This window comes from Ranitomeya imitator, chromosome 3, assembly GCF_032444005.1.
Source record: "Ranitomeya imitator isolate aRanImi1 chromosome 3, aRanImi1.pri, whole genome shotgun sequence".
Classification (NCBI taxonomy): Eukaryota; Metazoa; Chordata; class Amphibia; order Anura; family Dendrobatidae; genus Ranitomeya; species Ranitomeya imitator.
In genome coordinates, this window is record NC_091284.1 from 806,978,564 (window position 1) to 806,997,364 (window position 18,801).

Below are 18,801 nucleotides of genomic sequence, written 5' to 3' on the forward strand. Positions count from 1 at the left end.
GCTCCTGTACATTAATGCTCTATACTGTATCACTGTAATTACATATAGAGATGATGGTGCTTTTGAAAAAAAAGCAGGTAGCTCAGGAAAGTGAGACTCCTGAGTAGGGAAACTGATATGGGGTGGAGATAGCGATTCTCCAAGACTGATAAAAGCCCCTGTCAGGAGCTGAGAGGGAAAAGTGAACAGCTAACTGCTCCTTAGTAATCAATGGACTGGAATAAGCTGTCTGGTATGTTAGGAGTTAACTGGTATGTTAGGAGTTAACACCTTTCCAGGAATTTGTATACTGTGCATACAATTGGCCAGGATCTGGTGGTTGAGTTCTGTGGAAACAAGCTGTATACTATGTAAGCAAATTTCTCACAGCAAGAAAGTGACAAACGAAAAAACAAGATTGCTATTGACTTTTCATATTTCGGTGATTTGAAGACTTACCAGAAAAAAAAACACACATTGTAGTTTGTTGGTGGTAAATTTAGGTTGATATTTTTATTACAAAAAAGTTTCCAGAAAAAGTGCTTTTAACCCCTTACCGACATATTAGTAAAGTATAGGCTAAGTCCCTTACTTGATGAGGGCTCACAGGCGGAGCCCGCATCTTTCCTGGCAGGCAATGAATGATAGCCACTGATTAGATTCACTGAACTCATTAAGGCTACGTTCACATTTGCGTTGTGCGCCGCTGCGTCGGCGATGCAACGCACAACGCAAATAAAAACGCACGCAAAAACGCGTTTTGCGACGCATGCGTCGTTTTTTGCCGAAATTTGGACGCAAGAAAAATGCAACTTGTTGCGTTTTCTGCGCCCGACGCTTGCGGCAAAAAAAAACGCATGCGTCGCACAACGCAGCACAACGCATGTCCATGCGTCCCCCATGTTAAATATAGGGGCGCATGACGCATGCGTCGCCCGACGCAAAACGCTAATGTGAACGTAGCCTAAGTGACATACCGCTTCTTGATTAATTCGGCGCGCCTCATTCCTGCATCATTGTATGACACACCAGTCTAAATAAATCAAGGCTGAATCCTTTTAGACCCTGCTTATTGGCAGGGCCTAAAAGGCCACTGTGATTAACCCTTACTTCTTTCAATCACTTACATGCTGCAGTCACTATTAACCACAGCATGTGAAGGGGTGAAACCGGATCAGTAGTGACCCTGCTTTTGGCTGTTGCTTCGGGAGCTCGGCCATCAGTTAAACAGAGCTCCCACAGTGGTATCACCTGGATCAACTCTTGTGCCTGCCTGATCGTCAAGACCTCCACTTTCATCAATGTGTGGGAACTGTCAGCAAGGTGTTAAAAGGAGTGTGATCTTACAGTCAGCACTGATTGGACAATATCTGAGTGGGCAGTAGCACTCTTAGTTCCACCCAGCTAACTATTTATTCATAACTTTGCAATGAGCACTTCTTCTATTTTTCCTCTTAAAATAGTCAATGAAATAAGATCTTAAGTATATACAAAAACATGTCAGGGGAGCTGACCAGTCCAATTTTACCACTCCGATTCCTTTAAGAACAGTCTTTAATAGGGTACCATAATTGGTAAATGACAAACTAATTAAAAAGAAAATGTACATTAACAATATTTATATTCCAAATAAAACAATTTCCCTTTGGATTCTAATACAATAAGTCACATTTTAATAATGCCGCAGTGGTTTCACCATATAATGTCCTATAGGCGCTTTACGGTTGGGGAGAGGCTTAATTACATAGCCTTTTGATGACAGGTCCGGAAACCCAACTATATTTAATGGTACTTGATTATTTAAAAAAAAAACTATTTCTAATATACTTCAATTAAAAATTTCCCGTTCAACTCTTAAAAGGGAATCAGTCACCAGGTATTTGCCACCTAATCTCAGAGCAACATGATGTAGGGGGGGCAGAGACCCTGATTCCAGTGATGACACTTACTAGGCTGCTTGGTATAGTTTTGATAATCTCCTGCTGATAAGTGATTTTCTCTCTAGAGGACTAGTACACCTACTGTCAGGTAGTCCAACCACACCCCCCCATCGCTCATTGGCTGCTTACTATGTACACACACTGTGCTTGGGCAGGAGGCAGCCAATCAGCGATATGGGCGGAGTTATACAGAGATCTGCAGCAGAGAAAATAGGCTGCTTACTGCAGTTTTGATAAATCCCTATCGGGGTTTCTGCCTCTACATAATGCTTCTCAGGTGAGATAGAAAGAAGTGCTGACAGATTCCCTTTAACTTTTGTTTTTTTTCCATCCAATGAGGTTTTTTTTTTTTAATGGGCTAAAAATGTATTTTTTCAATTGGGTTTCATTAAAAATGTTGCATGTTTGGCAACTGGTTCAGTCAGTGAGTTCGTTCTTATCTTTCTTTTTACTAAAAGGTTTTAGTGCTCGATTACATTTTTAATGAAACTCTATGGCAAAACTTATTTTTAAACTAAAAAAAATCCTTATGAAGACGTATAGAGAAGGCGTGTCGGGCTCTTCTTAGTATGAGGTTCAGCCTGACTTCTAGGTAGTTACTGTCGGTTCGCTCCCTACTTTTTCTTCAACTGCAGTCTCCCATTAACATAGAGAAAAACTGCAGCTTCATCCCCCTCCCCTTAGCTTCTATTTACAGGATTTTACAGGACTGAGGCCATTTCTGTCAAAAAGGGTAGCTGCAGACAAACGGACTTTTATATTTTGCAATATGATTTTAAAGATTTGCAAAAAAAACTAAAAACCCAGAAAACAAAGTATTGTGGAGAGAACGTCTATTACAGTAGCATGCAAAAGTTGTGAACAGTTAAGCAAGTTTTAGATGAAATGATCTCTAAAAGGGGCTAAAGTTAAAGATTAAACTTTTCCTTTTGTATTTTAGGGCAAATTTAGGCCAGGTGATGCAAATTTCCCAGCTTTATAAAAATTCTGCCTCCTCTAACCTTGTGCCAAAAACCAGCAGCCATGAGATTTTTTTTCAGCAGCCGACTAGCATTCTGAAAATCGGGAGGCCCACAAAGCTGGAGAAGGCTATAAAAAGATAGCATAGTGTTATCAATTTTCCTTTCCCTCAGCTACAAAATGTAATCAGAAATGGCAATTAACAGGAACAGTGGAAGTCAATATAAGGCCTGGAAAACCAAGCAAAATTTCAGTGAGAGCTGCACCTAGGATTGCTAGAGAGGTTGCTTGACTGCAAAAGATCTTCAGAAAGATTTGACAGACTCTGGAGTTGTGTTACATAGTTCTACTGTTCAGAGACACCTGCACAAATATGGCCTTCATGAATGAGTCATCAGAAGAAAACCTCTCCTGCGTCATCACCATAAAATTCAGCGTAGGAGGTATGGAAGTTTGCAAAAGAACATCTAAATAAGCCTAAAGCATTTTGGAAACAAATCCTTTGGACCGATGAGGTTAAAAATAGAACTCTTTGGTAGAGATAAGTGAACCCAAACTTAAGAGAGAGTATTTTTCAGCTTAAAAGTTCAGGTCCCCATTGCTTTTAATGGGGCTCAGGCTCTGGTTACAGGTCTGGTACCCGACCGAACTTTAAAGTTCAGGTCTTGTACTAGAACCCAAATTTCCATGGGTCCGTTTATCACTACTCATTGGCCACAATGATCAAAGGTATGTGGAGAAAAAGGCACAGAAATTCACGAAAAGAACATCTCGCCAACCATTAAGCATAGGGGTGGATCAGTCATGCTTTGAGGTTGTGTTGCTGCCAATGGCACGGAGATCATTTCACAGGCTGAGGGAAGAATGGATTCAAAGAAATTGCAACAAATTCTTGATGAAAACATAAAACAATCTGGAGAAAAGCTGAAGTTGAAAAGAGGAAGAGTCTGGCTTCTACAAATGGATAATGATCCTAAGCACACGTCAAAATCCACAATAGACGACCTCAAAAGGTGCAAGCTGAAGGTTTTACAATGGCCCTCACAGTCTCCTGATCTGATCATCATTGAAAACCCACGCCCCTTGAGGAAGCAACATTAACGCGAAACGTGCGTTGGGGAACACAACCGAGATACAGGTAGGAAAAACACAATAAGTAAATACCTCATAAGAAATTATTTTTGTTAACATGCCATGTGTAATTATAGGTCCTCTCTAAGCAACTTACTATTGGTAGACATTCATGATCACGGACTCATCATACTAGTACTAACTATATGTTATCCAATTGGACAACACTGCGTCGATAATTGAACTTCTTTCATGGATATACTTGTGTGCAAAAGTGGACACATTTTTGACCTGTTAAGCTATTATTAATATTACTGTATTATGACTCAATCCTCGACCCATATACCTTGGGATTCAATCACTGATCTGTACATGTACCCACAATAGCTTTGTTATTTTCTTAATTATGTCTACATTTTTTTTTTTTAGATGTAAAATACAAACTTTTTTTTTTTTTTTTTTTTTTTTTTTAGCAATATAGGCTCCTAGTTCTCTTTATCTGGCATACTTTTATGAGTCGCATGCAAGATGTCCACAGAACTGGAAGAATTTTCCAACGAAGAATGGATGAAAATCCCATAAACAAGAATTGAAAGACTCTTGTCTGGCTACAAAAGGCGTTTACAAGCTGTGATACTATCAAAAGGGGGTGTTACTAGGTACTAACTATGCAGGGTGCCCAAACTTTTGCATCGGCCCATTTTCCTTTTTGTAATTTTTTTAAATGTGAAAAAAAAATGTTTTTGCCTCAAATAAAGGAAATGTGTCATCTGTAACGTTAGGCCTTTTAGAGATCACTTCATCTTGCTTAACTGTTCACAAGAACAGTAATTTTGACCAGGGGTGCCCAAACTTTTACATGCCACTGTAAATTTTAGCAAACGTTTGACTGCTCTGTTTTGCAACCCCACAAAACGTCTGTGCCATTTAGGAATCCGGTTTACGGTTCTATAAAGCCCCCAGATTATAAGATGTCGTATTATAGATGTTCCTTAAGGTTAGACTTTTTTGCTTCACTATGATGCAACCTGAGGGATGAAAGCCAACGTTTTGGGAACTAAATCCTTACCCATGGTACTGGAGCATGGCTATTAAAGGGGTTCACCAGGCAAAAGGTGCTCTCTACATGGGGCTTGGGTTCTACAAAAACAAAATCATCCTTGCCTTCTGTTACCCCTCTGGATCCAGTGCAGGCCTGCCATGTGCTCTGCCACAGCACTATAAGTGATGACTTCACAGTTCGACCAGGGATCGGCTGCAGCGGTCAGGTAATTTGTACCGTGCACCATCGGTGAAACATCCAATGATGAGCGGTTCAAGTTACATGACTGCTGCAGCCGATTACAAGCAAGACCTGATCAGGGGTGTCAATTCCTTGATGGCTGCAAACAGGTCATGTTTTCAGGATTTCCTTGTACTGCACAGGTGATAATTTAATGACATACACAAATAATGAGTTGGTGATTAAATTATCACCTGTGCAGTACAAGGAAATCCTGAAAACATGACCTGTTTGCAGCCCTCGAGGAATGCAGTTTGACACCACTGGACTTGATTGCTTCCGGTGCTGGTGTGGTGCAGACCAGACGGCTGGCCGCATCCAGCCAAAATTCTGCCACTGACTGCATGAGTTTGGCCACCGCGAGGCGTGCGTGCAGTCTCACACTCATATTATGGTTCAGCCCCCATATTGTACCCATCACCAACATGTGATACATCTGAGCAGATTGTTAAAAAGGAGGGAAATTCAATAAGTCTGGCGTTACCTAGGTCAGTCTTGATCAACATCCCGCCATTATAACACGTGCATATCTCTTAATGGATAAAGTTGGGGTACACTTGTATCATTTCCAACACTTTTTGGAGTAGAGTATGGTGAATCTAATAGGTCAATATTGACCACACCTCATTAAACCACACCCATATATTTTTTTTTTTTTAAGGTCAAGGGGGCGGGATAAAATCTACATAAAACAAATTGCTTTCCACATGCGGAACTTTACTGTTGATGAAATCCCCCCCATATAGGATTGTGAAAAAAAAAAACCAACAACTCTGTATAACCTTCATTTTAAAAGGAAAATGTGAGCAATAAAAAGAATAAATACATTTAAAGGGGACTCCGTTTTGTCGTCTATCGATATGACCAATCACAGTGCCATAAAGATTCCCAAGCTAAATCTTAAAAGAATATATCTATCTATCTATATATACAGTATATTAGATTCTGCTTAAATACTTTGTTTTCTTTTACTAGTTTTTCCCCTCGTTTTCCTTGGGAGGAGCTTTGTCTTGTGTTCATGGCCGGCCCCTGCGGAGTAATGCACATTATAAAAATTGTGTTTTATACAAAGTCCTGGCCCAGAGCAGTCAGTGGTTCCCACTTTTCCAGGTTAACCAAAGTGGTGCCGATTCATCAAGCATTTTTCACCCATTTTCCGGTGTAAAAATGTTTGAAATTTTGCAAAATTTTTGCGCATAAACATTTTTTTTTTTGCAGCTTATTTTTACGCCGCTCCTGTCCATCTCCGCAAAGCTTTTAAAAAGCACATTGATCATCAAAATACTAATCTTGATGAATCGGGGCCATTACCTTTATTACAACAAGTACTGTAATACTGCCCCCTATGGAGGCAAATAGGCTTCAGAATGGGTGGAAAATGTTAATATCTAATTGGATTTTTCAAAGTTGGGTCCAAGAAACGGTTACGGACGACCAGAGTGTATATTTCTGTCTGCCGGTTGTAAGTCACTTTTCGAGGTTTATGTAACAGCGCGTATAGCGATCCTTCACACTAAACTTCTTTCAGCGTCTCTGCGGCCGCTTGTACCGTAAATGTGGCAATCGCAATTTGCCTTTTGACTTCTTCCCAGGCTGCTCTCTGATCGTCTTTGTTTTCTATGTCGAATAGGGCGTCGTAAATACCAGGAAACGATTCTCCAGCGTATTTGTTATGGCTGCTTGGTGCAAAGATGATGTGTCTGTATAAAAAAAAAAAAAAAAGGATTCTTAAAAAGGGCAACAATTATCCACATGTATCTTGGGCAAAATCATATCATTGACATTTCAGCCCTGAACTGCAAAAATGCTTCTCAACACCCAGTCATCGGATGAGAGTAATCAGCTCTGGCCCAATTTTGGTGAAGAACGCTCGATTTCCGACTTTTTTTTTGTTTGTTTTTGCCTGTTGAGACTCAAAAAGCAGACGGGGATTTTAGTTACTAATAAAGATCCAAAACGCCTGCTGGTAGTCAGGTGGGGCTCATTCTGAGGGCTTTGGTGGGTCCATTCGAGACCCCATTTTAGTACAGAGCACAGAAAGAGCTGGTTTGGTTGTCTCTACCCTTGTGAAAGACCGGGACAGTTAAAAGCACATAAGTGCTTCGCCCTCTTCATGCTCTCTAGGGTTGTATCTCCACGGATCACCAAATGATGGATATTCACTAGCTAGATAAGTGGATATCAAGGTGTCCCACTAGGGTTCCGAGAGATCGGTAGAGATCTGTAGGAGAAAGTATGTAGCTCCACCGCAGGGCAAATTAAGTCTTACACCGATACTATTGAAATCATGGGGTTCACAGACATGCCAGGTCCCTCAGAGCTACGGTACTTTTCACAATAAGCTTCATATTTAAAAGATGCCAACAAAATAGAAAAAGGTTACTCCTACCTGTAGAACGGTCTTCCTGGGAGACCCAGAGGATCGGTGAATGCCCTCTCTGCAAACATCAGTTGGTCATTTAGGATGCGAACGGCCATTGGACTAGAAAACGACAACTTTGGTTAATAGCGGAAAATTTACAGAAAATATATTTTTTCCTTATTCACGTGAGGGGTCTGTTCTTAAATAGACATTGTGCTAAATGTTTGACGTCGCCTAACGGAAAAGGAAGTTACGGTTCTTGCGATGTTCGTAGACTCTGAGGGCACCTAAAACACTGGAATAAAGTGCAGATACAACTGATTGTGACCATCACAGGCACCAGGTACAAGACTTTAGGCCAATGCCTCTTACGCCCAATGTATTACATGGAAGATATTCAAGGAGTTGGTCAATGAAACGCTTGATAACATTTCAATCATACATTGGCATCTATATTAATTTTAAGCTTTTTGTTTTGTTTTTTCCATTTTGGTAAATTTCTAAATTAGAGGCAAAGGGGTTTGATAGCTTTATAAAACCCATTCAGTCCTAAAATGAGTTTGGTTGGAGATCATGGTCTTCACCAAAGCGAAATTACCAATGGCATCAGAACATCATTTCACCTGGATTTCCCAACTTACTTATTGATATCGACGTTTTTAATACGTTGGTGAAGTCCTGCAGCGGAGTTGGTAAAATTATCAATGGCACCAAATAAGTGGTCTACGAGATACAAGAAAAAGGTGTTAGAAAAACATAAAAATCTTCAATCCAACCATGGATTTTCCAACGTCGTTTTCTGGTCATTATTCAATGAAGTGGAAAAAAAAAACAGGAAGCCCCTAGCATTTATTTAAAAATAAAACAATGACAAAATGCTTTAAAAAATAACGTCCATTTGTCTTTTGAGCTTTCCTATTGACTTGTCTCATCACGTAAGTGGAACACACCAGAAGAATGGACCGGTCACTTCTTTTAACCGCATGGTGTTTTTGGAGACCTGAAGTGGTTCAAAAGCCTGAACGTATGGATAGCAAGTTGTGTACGCTCATTCTTTTGAATGTTTTTTTTGACAGGTTTTCCAGATCGTTTCTGCCTGAAAAAGACATTGTGTGCACATAGTTTTTTGAGAAAATTTTGAAACAGAAATTGGCTCAGTGGGAACATGCAATCAGAATCCACTATATATCCAGAATCCAGTATAGGCTGTTATTATTTTACATGGACAACCCCTTGAAAAACCCGATTGATATGTGCGTTGGAGATAGTTGTGTTTTTTTGTCATGTTTCTTGAGGGCACTTACCGAAAGTCACATTGTAGCTTTCCATTTGCTCCGTGTGTTTTTTTGCCAAGTTGTAAATGCCATCGGCATAGTTCTTCAGCTCCTCTCCGTAATCCAGGGCGTTAAAGGGTATAATGGTGGAGTCTGCCAGCTCGTACACAAGGCTTCCCCTCACTTGGGCCACTGCAAGCTGCTTCTTGAATGCTGGGTCATAAAAACGTTCCACGAGCTCAAAAGTCTCATAGACCGTGTGGTAGACTGGATAATTGCTGTATTTGTCGGTTTTCTGAAATATAAAATTTGACCTGTGTTTAATTGGTAGCGAGTCTGATGTGTGTAGACGTTAGACTACATAAAGTTTCGTGTTACAAAAAAAAAAATCCGGTTACATTCCAGTTATGAAGAAAAATAAGACAGGTCACTGTCTGTAACAAGATCAACATACTCTTCTTCTGCTGCTCTCCTCATTCCTATCACCCAATGGTCTACAAATTGTTTGTGTTCCTGCTAACAGCAAGGCACCATCTCTATTACATATAGACATATTCTTAACTAACCATCTCATTAATTAAAAAGTCACTGTCCCTACAAGATCAGCACACTCCTCTCTTATTGCAGTCATCGTTCTCTTTAGCCGATGGTCTACATGTTGTTATCATGGCTTTGTCCATCTCACATGTAGATTGTTCTGAACTCAAAAAAAAAATTGCAAGAATGGACAGGTCACTGTCCTGGGCTTGATTAACACACTCTTCTTCCGCTGTTACAATTACCATCATCCCCATGGTCTACAAGTTGCTTTATCCCTGCTAACGTATGACACTGTCTCTCTTGCATAACTTAACTTAGAAGGGTTGTCCGGAACTGACTAATTGGTGGTATGCGTAGAAGAGGTCATCAAAATGAGATCACTGGAGGTCTGACACCCGGCACCAGCACTGATCTGGCAGCGGCTGATAATTCTCGATGTAGAGGGTGAAACACATCAGCTACGTAAATTACTTAGTGATCAGAGCAGAGTACGCTGCTGCCGGAGCAATTTTCAGTTGGGTGTGCAAGATGTACGGCCTCCACCAATCTCATTTTACGAACTATGTTATGGATGGGCGATCAACGTGTTCGTAAGGGACAAGACTTTTAATGACATAAATGTACGAGTCACTGTCTCGGTCTGGATCAACACAACCTTCTTGTGCTGCTCATTCTTATCTTAACTAGACTTGAGCGAATATGCTCAGATTTGCTCGTCGAATATGAATTTGCCATATTCGAGCCATATTGCTACCCTATTAATGTCAATGACGTTCGGCGAATATTGCAAAGCCAATATTCGCCCACTATCATAATCGGAACTGAATTTTAAAAAATTTGCTCAACTTTAATCTTAACGTGTTACATGTTCCAACTCTTCCAATTTCATGACTCTTCCATTCATGTGATTCACTTACTGAAGTCAGAGTCACTGTCTCCCACAAGTTCTGCACACTCCTCTTCTAGTGTTGGCCAACGTCATGGCTCTGCCTCGATCTCATGTAGAACTGTTGTAACTAGCTCAAGTGAATGGCCAGGTCACTGTCTCCCGCAAAGTCAGCACACTCTTCTTTTATTGCTATCATAGCCATCGTAAAATAGTCAACTTCATGGCAATTCAACTACACATATAGGCCCCAAAGAAAAGTCGCAACTCTAAAAAGAATCTATACAGTCGCTTAGTCTCCTTGTCACTTTGGTAGATGGACACTTGAACCTACTGGTGAGGAACCATATGAGGTCCCATGAGTGGTCCACTAAAGCACCACAGTAACACTGCCACACCTGTCTATGTCTGGTATTGCAACTTAACTACCTTGAAGCAAATGGGAGTGATCTGTAGTACCACACACTGCCTGTGGACAGACGTGGCACTGTTTTTGGGAGGAAAGCAGACATGTTCGTTTTCCCAGGTGACATAATAGCGATATACTCACCCGGTTTTTGGTATAGCGTGCTCTTCCAGATGCAATTCCTAGACGTTGGAAATAGGCCTCAAAGTCACTGCCGGATCCAAGTTTATTAATTCTACAGATTAGACAAAGGAATAAGCACAAAACGTCAGATAGGAGTGAACGGACAAGACACAAAAAGGTTTGCAGGCATTACCAATGGTTTTCTGCAAAATGACTTATTTCATTTATGGCCCTTGTGCCTGTTTTTTGTTTAATTTTGCTCTTTTTTTTTGCACCCAATTCATTATTCTGTGGTTTTTTTTTTATATCTATTTTTATATGCTCGCCTATTTTTTTTTTTATATATTTTTGCCCGATTCATGAATTGCGACTTTTTAAAAAGTTGCAATATCTGTTGCAACTCTTTTCCAGTCACCCCACATGGTGTATTTTTGAAAACGTCAGTATTTCGGTGTAATTTTTGCGACATTTTGCAAAACGTGTGACTTTTTGAAGCCAAAAAGTTTTTAAAGTTTTACATTGAAGACAGAAAAAAAAAAACACCATTTTTGACGTTGACCGGCTTTTTAGACCTTTTGACAAATTTGTCCCAAAATATCGGAAACTAATTTCACAAGACAAAAATGGAAAATGACTTTAAGGAAAAAAAAACTGTATGTGATGGATTGGGGCCTTAGTTTTGAATGACCTCATTGACTTTACTCTAAAATGAACTGAGAAACAGGAAAAAAAATCTACGTGTGGTGAAAAAAAAAACAAGAAAACACACAATTCCGTAATTTTGGGGGGATTATGATTTACGATGTTCATTGTGCAGTAAAAATGTCCAGTTTTATATATTTTGTATTTTTTTTTAAGTGGTGAAAATAAATTCAAAAGTTTGTAAAAAAAAATCTCATCTTCTGTGAGCTTCTTTCTTTTTTTGAAGGTTAAAAATTAGAAATTAGAGTAGTTCAAACTAGTATGTTTTGTGTTTTTCTATATTATTTTTCTTGCACTTATAGACACATCATAGTGGATACGAACCTGCAATCTGTTGATCACTTGTAGGAGCTTACGAGTATTAAGGTGGTAGCCATGGGCACCTTCAGTTGGCCCCCAGCTATTACGGTAACCCACCGGCTCCCTGAGATCATGTCGCAAAGAGAAGGTGATGACAATGGGCAGCAGTACAGCCTTAAATGCCTCTGTCACAGATTGACCCCGGCATTTAATGGGTTTACCAGCAGCGATCAGCGTTAGCTCCGGTCACTGCTGTTAGAGTCGGATGCTGGCTGTATAACACAGCTGGCATTGGCCATGTTTGGAGCATGCTTCGCTTCCGACCCTCCTCCAAAACACCTGCAACTGATGTGTGACATAGAAGTAAAAGGGTTAAAGAGGTTCTCCACTTTTGGAAAACCCTTTTTCTTAGACGTTTTCCCAAAGTATATGCTAATTCCACTGATGGGAGCTGCAGTGATCACTTGCCACAAATAAATGCTGTTCAATTTCGCTACAGCGCCACCACAGGGAAAATTGAATATTACACATTTGCCACTGAAATTAATTGTTGTATGTGTAATGCATGTGTGTAAAAAGTATGGAAAACTTCACCAGTTTTCTAAGTAAATATGCTAATGACATCAAATTCTCACCAGATGTCGGTAATAACCCATCCAATCCACAAAGGAAAACAAATCAAACCATAGATGTCCTTCAATTAAGTTATGTGTAATAATGAGAAATGACACAGGGAAAATATATTTAATATGCTTACTGAAATTTATCTAATACTTGGTACAAAAACCTTTGTTTGTGATGAAGCTTCAAAACACCTGCTGTATGGAGAAACTAGTCGCAGGCATTGCTCAGGTGTGATTCTGACCCACTCTTCCACCCAAACACTCTTCACATGCTGAAGGTCCCATCGGCTCCTTCTATGAACTCTAAGCTTTAGTGCCTTCCATAAATTTTCTATTGGATTCAGGTTTGGTGATTGGCTGCGCCATTCTAGCAGCTTTATTTTCTCTTTCTCAGAAATCAATTGAGAGTTTCCTTGGCTCTGTGTGCTTGGGATTACTGTCTTGCTGTAATGTCCACTCTCGCTTCATCATCATCATGGTTGAATTTTATCAAGAATATCTCGGTACGTTTGTCCGTTCAACCTTCCTTCTATTATATGAAGTTTGCCAGTGCTGTATGCTGAAAAACAGCCCCATGCCATGATGTTCCCATCTGCAAACTTCACTGCTGGTATGTTTTTTTTAGGTCATACACAGTGCCTTTTGGCCTCCAAACATGGTGTGTATTATTGCATCCAAAGTTCAATTATGGTCTCATCTTACCTGACTATATTCTCCCAGTATGTCACAGGCTTGTCTAAAGGTTGTTGAGCAAACTGTAAATGCACTTGAGAATGTTTTTTGCTGAGCATTGGAGTCTTGCGTGGTGAACATGCATACAGGCCATGGAGGTTGAGTGCATTACCTATAGTTTTCTTTTGAAACAATTGTAACTGCTGATTCCAGGCCCTTCTGTCCCTCTCCAAAGGTCGTACCTGGCTTTTGGACAACTCTTCTGATAATTGTTTTCACTCCTCTGTCTGAAATCTTGCGGGGAGCACCTGGTTGTGGTTGGTTTACAATGAAATCATGTTCTTTCCACTTTCGGATTATGGTCCCAACAGTGCCCACTGGAACTTTCAATCTTTTAGAGATTCTTCCATAACCAATGCCATCAGTATGTTTTGCAACAATAAGGTTGCGAAGGTCTTGAGACAGCTCTCTGGTTTTACTCATCATGAGATGTGTCTGATGTAGCACCTTAGTAAAGAGACACTTTTATAGGCATCCAGTTGCTATTTTTCTCTAAGTGGCAGGATTGCTTTCTAATTACTGATTGAGTTCAGCTGGTATAACTTTTCATAGCTTTTTGCACCTCATGTGTTCAATACTTTTTCCCTGTGTAATTTCTCATTACACATAACTTAACTTATGAACATCTATGGTTTGATTTCTTTGCCTGTGTAGATTGGATGGAATGTTACAGACATCAGGTGATAATTTCATGTCAATAGTATCTTTAGAAATATATTTTTTTAATGTTTAATACTTATTTCACTCACTGTAAATACAGCTCCATTAATTATGATAATACCTTGGTAGATCTTTCTTTTGCAGAGATGGATCTTTCTGTAGCCAGCTGTCATATAGAGAGCTGCCCACATAGCCTTCATCTGGACTAGTGATCTGCAAAGACAACATGTAGCAATGAAGAATAAATTCACAAGTGATATGACATTTGATTTCCTGCTCATAGTTGCTAAAATTTATAATAAAATATAATAAAAATATTTATTGCTGTAATATTAGTTCCCCATCTGTCCACAAAGGGCACCATTTCATAATATGAAATATTTTGATCAAGAAAATCAGTTTACAGATCTACTGGTTACAGACTTAAAAATAGAACTGTACCTTCATCAAACTGTGCATACATCAATAGTACAGGCGAATGAGAAACTTTGCAACTGTTTTATAAAAGAATTCTGTTGCTTTTTCCACTATTACAAGCCTTGATTTCCTCTTCCCTCTGCTTCTTGTGCTCATCATCCACTCTGAAAAAAACAATTCAACTCCATCTTGCTCAAGGCAAGGCAAATTTCCAGCATAGTGAAGTGTCAGGTTGCACCTCTTATAATATTCTCTGGAGAGAGGAGTTGGAGTGAGGAGCAGAGTGAGAAAACAAGCAAAAGGAGACACAGAAAGACCGTGCTGAGCTTTCTAGCAAGTCTTGTACCTCACCCCAGAGCTGGATTCACATCTACACTGATCACTACTGCAGCGTAATTTCCTTAGTGCTGCTGCTGTGTGCTGACTAAGGAATGGAGAAAAGGAATCAATCTCTGTGTGCTGTGATAGGAGACATCTCTACCAACTAACTCAGAGACAACTGAAAATTAGAGACTGTTCAGAGAAAAAGTGGCCTAAGTGCAGTCATATGATGGTCAGAAAATTTACCTGAAAGTACGGTTACCCTTAAATAATGAGTGCAAGGTAAAGGGATGTATTTCCTATGGATACATTCATGTAAATCAATTTTGAGTTTGGATTAAAGATAAAACTGACTTTTTATTTTTCGATAATGTCAAATTTACATTTTTTTTAGCTGAAGATGAAAATAACACTACCAGAAGATAAGAAATAACGGTATATTAAATTATAAAGTCTGTGTGCATAGAACCGGCACTGTATTTTTTCGTGCGATTTCCTCCAATAAATCTGATCTATTTGACTGGCTATCCTGGCCGCCTGCAAGAGTGGAATGGTAGATAAAAGGGAAAGCTTTTCAGAAGCTGCCATCTCGGGCACAGCTTACATACCATCATGAGAAAGGAATAAAGAACCCAAACGGTGTCCGTCAGGGACCGCTCATGCTTCCTTTGATTTTAACCAGGCAAATCATAAGATTATCCAAAATACTTAACCCTTTTCCACATATTTCACTTATAAAATAAAAAGAAACAAAACCTGTAAAGTGGTAAAACAAAACAAAAAAATCCACATTTTGTAAAAAATAAATAAATAAATAAAAATGAAGTTTGAGACGCCATTTTCTGAGACCTAGAACACTTATTGTTTCATCCATGGGGCTGTTTGAGAGCTTGTTTTTTATGAGACAAACTGACTGTTTCGTTGATACTGCTTTTTTATTTTGTCGCTTTTTTGTTGCATTTTTGGGAAGAGGTGTGCAACTGAAAAAACAGGAATTTTACCGTTTACCATAGGGGTTAAATTCTTATAGTTTGATGTATCACAGTTTTATGGACACAGTCATACCAAATAAGTTTATTTGTATTGTCTATTTTTACTAGTGCAAACGGCTTGTAGACGCCTCTCCATTACTAACCACTGAGCTTGATGTCACCTGACAATACAAAGGTGACATCAACCCCACAGCCGTTACTCCACTTGCCACTACCACAGGGCAAGTGGGAAGAATCAGGCAAAGCACCAGAATTGGCACATCTAATAGATGCGCCCTTTGCATTTTTTTTTTTTTTTTTAGGCCGGAGAGGGACAATATCCATGGCCCCTTACCAGCCTGAGAATACCAGCCCCCACCTGTCAGCCTTAGCTTGGCTGGTTATCAAAAATAGGGGGGCCCCCCCACACAATAAAGTGGGTTGTCTCACCATCCCAACCCCTTGACGTCATCCAAGTGATTAGTTGATCGCCGCAGGTCTGGCTTTGTTTGACCATACAGTTCCCCTGCAGCGGCCACTACAGGTGAAATGTAGCATTACATGGTGTCCATTTATGAATGATAACTATGTGGACGGCCTGAATCTTTTTTTTTGGCTTTTAAAGGGTCCTCAATTTGCGGGGTCTATTTCTCTTTCACATCTCTTTCTCTCTCACATCTTAATTAGGAAACAAGGACAGCGAGTTACCTGCAAACACGACCCTTAAAATAAAACATCAATCGCTCAGGTTTGTAACGATTACTAAACTATCCCAATATAGTCCGATTTTCATCTTGACAATCAAGAATCGGGTGGTGTTTCTAGTTCCTGCAAACAACGTATACTGCAGTAGGGAGTTTAAAAAAGGGAGGAAAAGGAATATTTTTCTCATGCTTTCTGCCAGAATCTGTTCCAATTTTTGGTAAGTAAAACACAGAAAAGGTACAAAAAAAATGAAGTTGATAAACTAAACTATAAATCATCTCTGAACATGAAATGCTAATAATACAGACAATGGAATGCTGGTGCCAACAAGTCGATGTGGTGATCATTGCATGAACATTGGCAAAAACTTGAAGTGACAAGGAATATTTTTCTTATGCTTTCTGCTGGGATCTGTTCCAATTTTTGGTAAGTAAAACAGAGAAAAGGTACAAAAAAATGAAGTTGGTAAACTAAACTATAAATCATCTCTGAACGTGAAATGCTAATAATACAGACGATGGAATACTGGTGCCAACAAGTGGATGTGGTGATGCATTTTACATACTTTCCTTCGGTTCTCATCTCATCACAAGAAGGTACTAATTGGCAAAACGTGCATCTTCCATACCTGGGCTCTTCACTACTTTACGTCAAGGCTAAGCGGTGTTTTTATATTTTGCGCAATGTGTCTCAACATTGAAATTGCAACACCAAGAAGGAAAAGTTGTGGAATTGTGAAAATCACAGGATGCATAAACATGTTACTGATCTGTAAATGATGGAAACAACAGTTTTAAAACCTCTTGATTTCTTCTGCGTTGTGTATGAGAAATCCCAGCACTCACATCGAGGTTGCCAATGGTTGTCCAAGCAACCACTTTGCTCTGGACAAACCTTTTAACATGTCTATCCATCTTGTGATTTCCATAATTCCATGACTTATTTCTTGGTGTTGCAATTTCAATGCTTAGGAGTGCATAAGGCTCTGTTCACACTTGCATGGCTTTTGTTTAGAACATAAACCATAATGCTTGGTCGGATCCACTTCTCAAAACGCCTTCTAACCTGGTCCATCAAGTTTTTAGATTAAGATTGTGTGGAGTCCAACACCGCTCACTCTCTTAGATCAGCTGCTAACCGACTGTCTTCGTCGTGCTCGAATAATACAGTTAGGGCCAGAAATATTTGGACAGTGACACAAGTTTTGTTATTTTAGCTGTTTACAAAAACATGTTCAGAAATACAATTATATATGTAATATGGGCTGAAAGTGCACACTCCCAGCTGCAATATGATAGTTTCCACATCCAAATCGGAGAAAGGGTTTAGGAATCATAGCTCTGTAATGCATAGCGTCCTCTTTTTCAAGGGACCAAAAGTAATTGGACAATGGACTCTAAGGGCTGCAATTAACTCTGAAGGCGTCTTCCTCGTTAACCTGTAATCAATGAAGTAGTTAAAAGGTCAGGGGTGGATTCCAGGTGTGTGGTTTTGCATTTGGAAGCTGTTGCTGTGAGCAGACAACATGCCGTCAAAGGAACTCTCAATTGAGGTGAAGCAGAACATCCTGAGGCTGAAAAAAAAGAAAAAATCCATCAGAGAGATAGCAGACATGCTTGGAGTAGCAAAATCAACAGTTGGGTACATTCTGAGAAAAAAGGAATTGACTGGTGAGCTTGGGAACTCAAAAAGGCCTGGGCGTCCACGGATGACAACAGTGGTGGATGATCGCCGCATACTTAATTTGGTGAAGAAGAACCCGTTCACAACATCAACTGAAGTCCAGAACACTCTCAGTGAAGTAGGTGTATCTGTCTCTAAGTCAACAGTAAAGAGAAGACTCCATGGCAGTAAATACAAAGGGTTCACATCTAGATGCAAACCATTCATCAATATCAAAAATAGACAGGCCAGAGTTACATTTGCAGAAAAACACCTCAAGAAGCCAGCTCAGTTCTGGAAAAGTATTCTATGGACAGATGAGACAAAGATCAACCTGTACCAGAATGATGGGAAGAAAAAAGTTTGGAGAAGAAAGGGAACGGCACATGATCCAAGGCACACCACATCCTCTGTAAAACATGGTGGAGGCAACGTGATGGCATGGGCATGCATGGCTTTCAATGGCACTGGGTCACTTGTGTTTATTGATGACATAAGAGCAGACAAGAGTAGCCGGATGAATTCTGAAGTGTACCGGGATATACTTTCAGCCCAGATTCAGCCAAATGCTGCAAAGTTGATTGGACGGCGCTTCATAGTACAGATGGACAATGACCCCAAGCATACAGCCAAAGCTACCCAGGAGTTCATGAGTGCCAAAAAGTGGAACATTCTGCAATGGCCAAGTCAATCTCCAGATCTAAACCCAATTGAGCATGCATTTCACTTGCTCAAATCCAGACTTAAGATGGAAAGACCCACAAACAAGCAAGACCTGAAGGCTGCGGCTGTAAAGGCCTGGCAAAGCATTAAGAAGGAGGAAACCCAGCGTTTGGTGATGTCCATGGGTTCCAGACTTAAGGCAGTGATTGCCTCCAAAGAATT

The 18,801-nt window shown here is 39.9% G+C and overlaps 1 protein-coding gene across 3 annotated transcripts in view; it reads right to left on the reverse strand.

Moving 5' to 3' along the window:
- Positions 1 to 6,607: 6,607 nt before the first annotated feature.
- Positions 6,608 to 18,801, reverse strand: part of NAALAD2 (N-acetylated alpha-linked acidic dipeptidase 2) — an 84,512-nt gene continuing 72,318 nt past the window's right edge. For all 3 annotated transcript variants that reach the window (XM_069759245.1, XM_069759246.1, XM_069759247.1), the window contains 6 exons: positions 13,962 to 14,053; positions 10,845 to 10,935; positions 8,899 to 9,163; positions 8,236 to 8,317; positions 7,622 to 7,714; positions 6,608 to 6,932 (listed from right to left, as the gene is read on the reverse strand). In XM_069759245.1, coding sequence (XP_069615346.1) covers positions 6,746 to 6,932; positions 7,622 to 7,714; positions 8,236 to 8,317; positions 8,899 to 9,163; positions 10,845 to 10,935; positions 13,962 to 14,053 — 810 coding nt within the window. In that variant the 3' untranslated portion in view covers positions 6,608 to 6,745. The remainder of the gene's footprint in view (positions 6,933 to 7,621; positions 7,715 to 8,235; positions 8,318 to 8,898; positions 9,164 to 10,844; positions 10,936 to 13,961; positions 14,054 to 18,801) is intronic.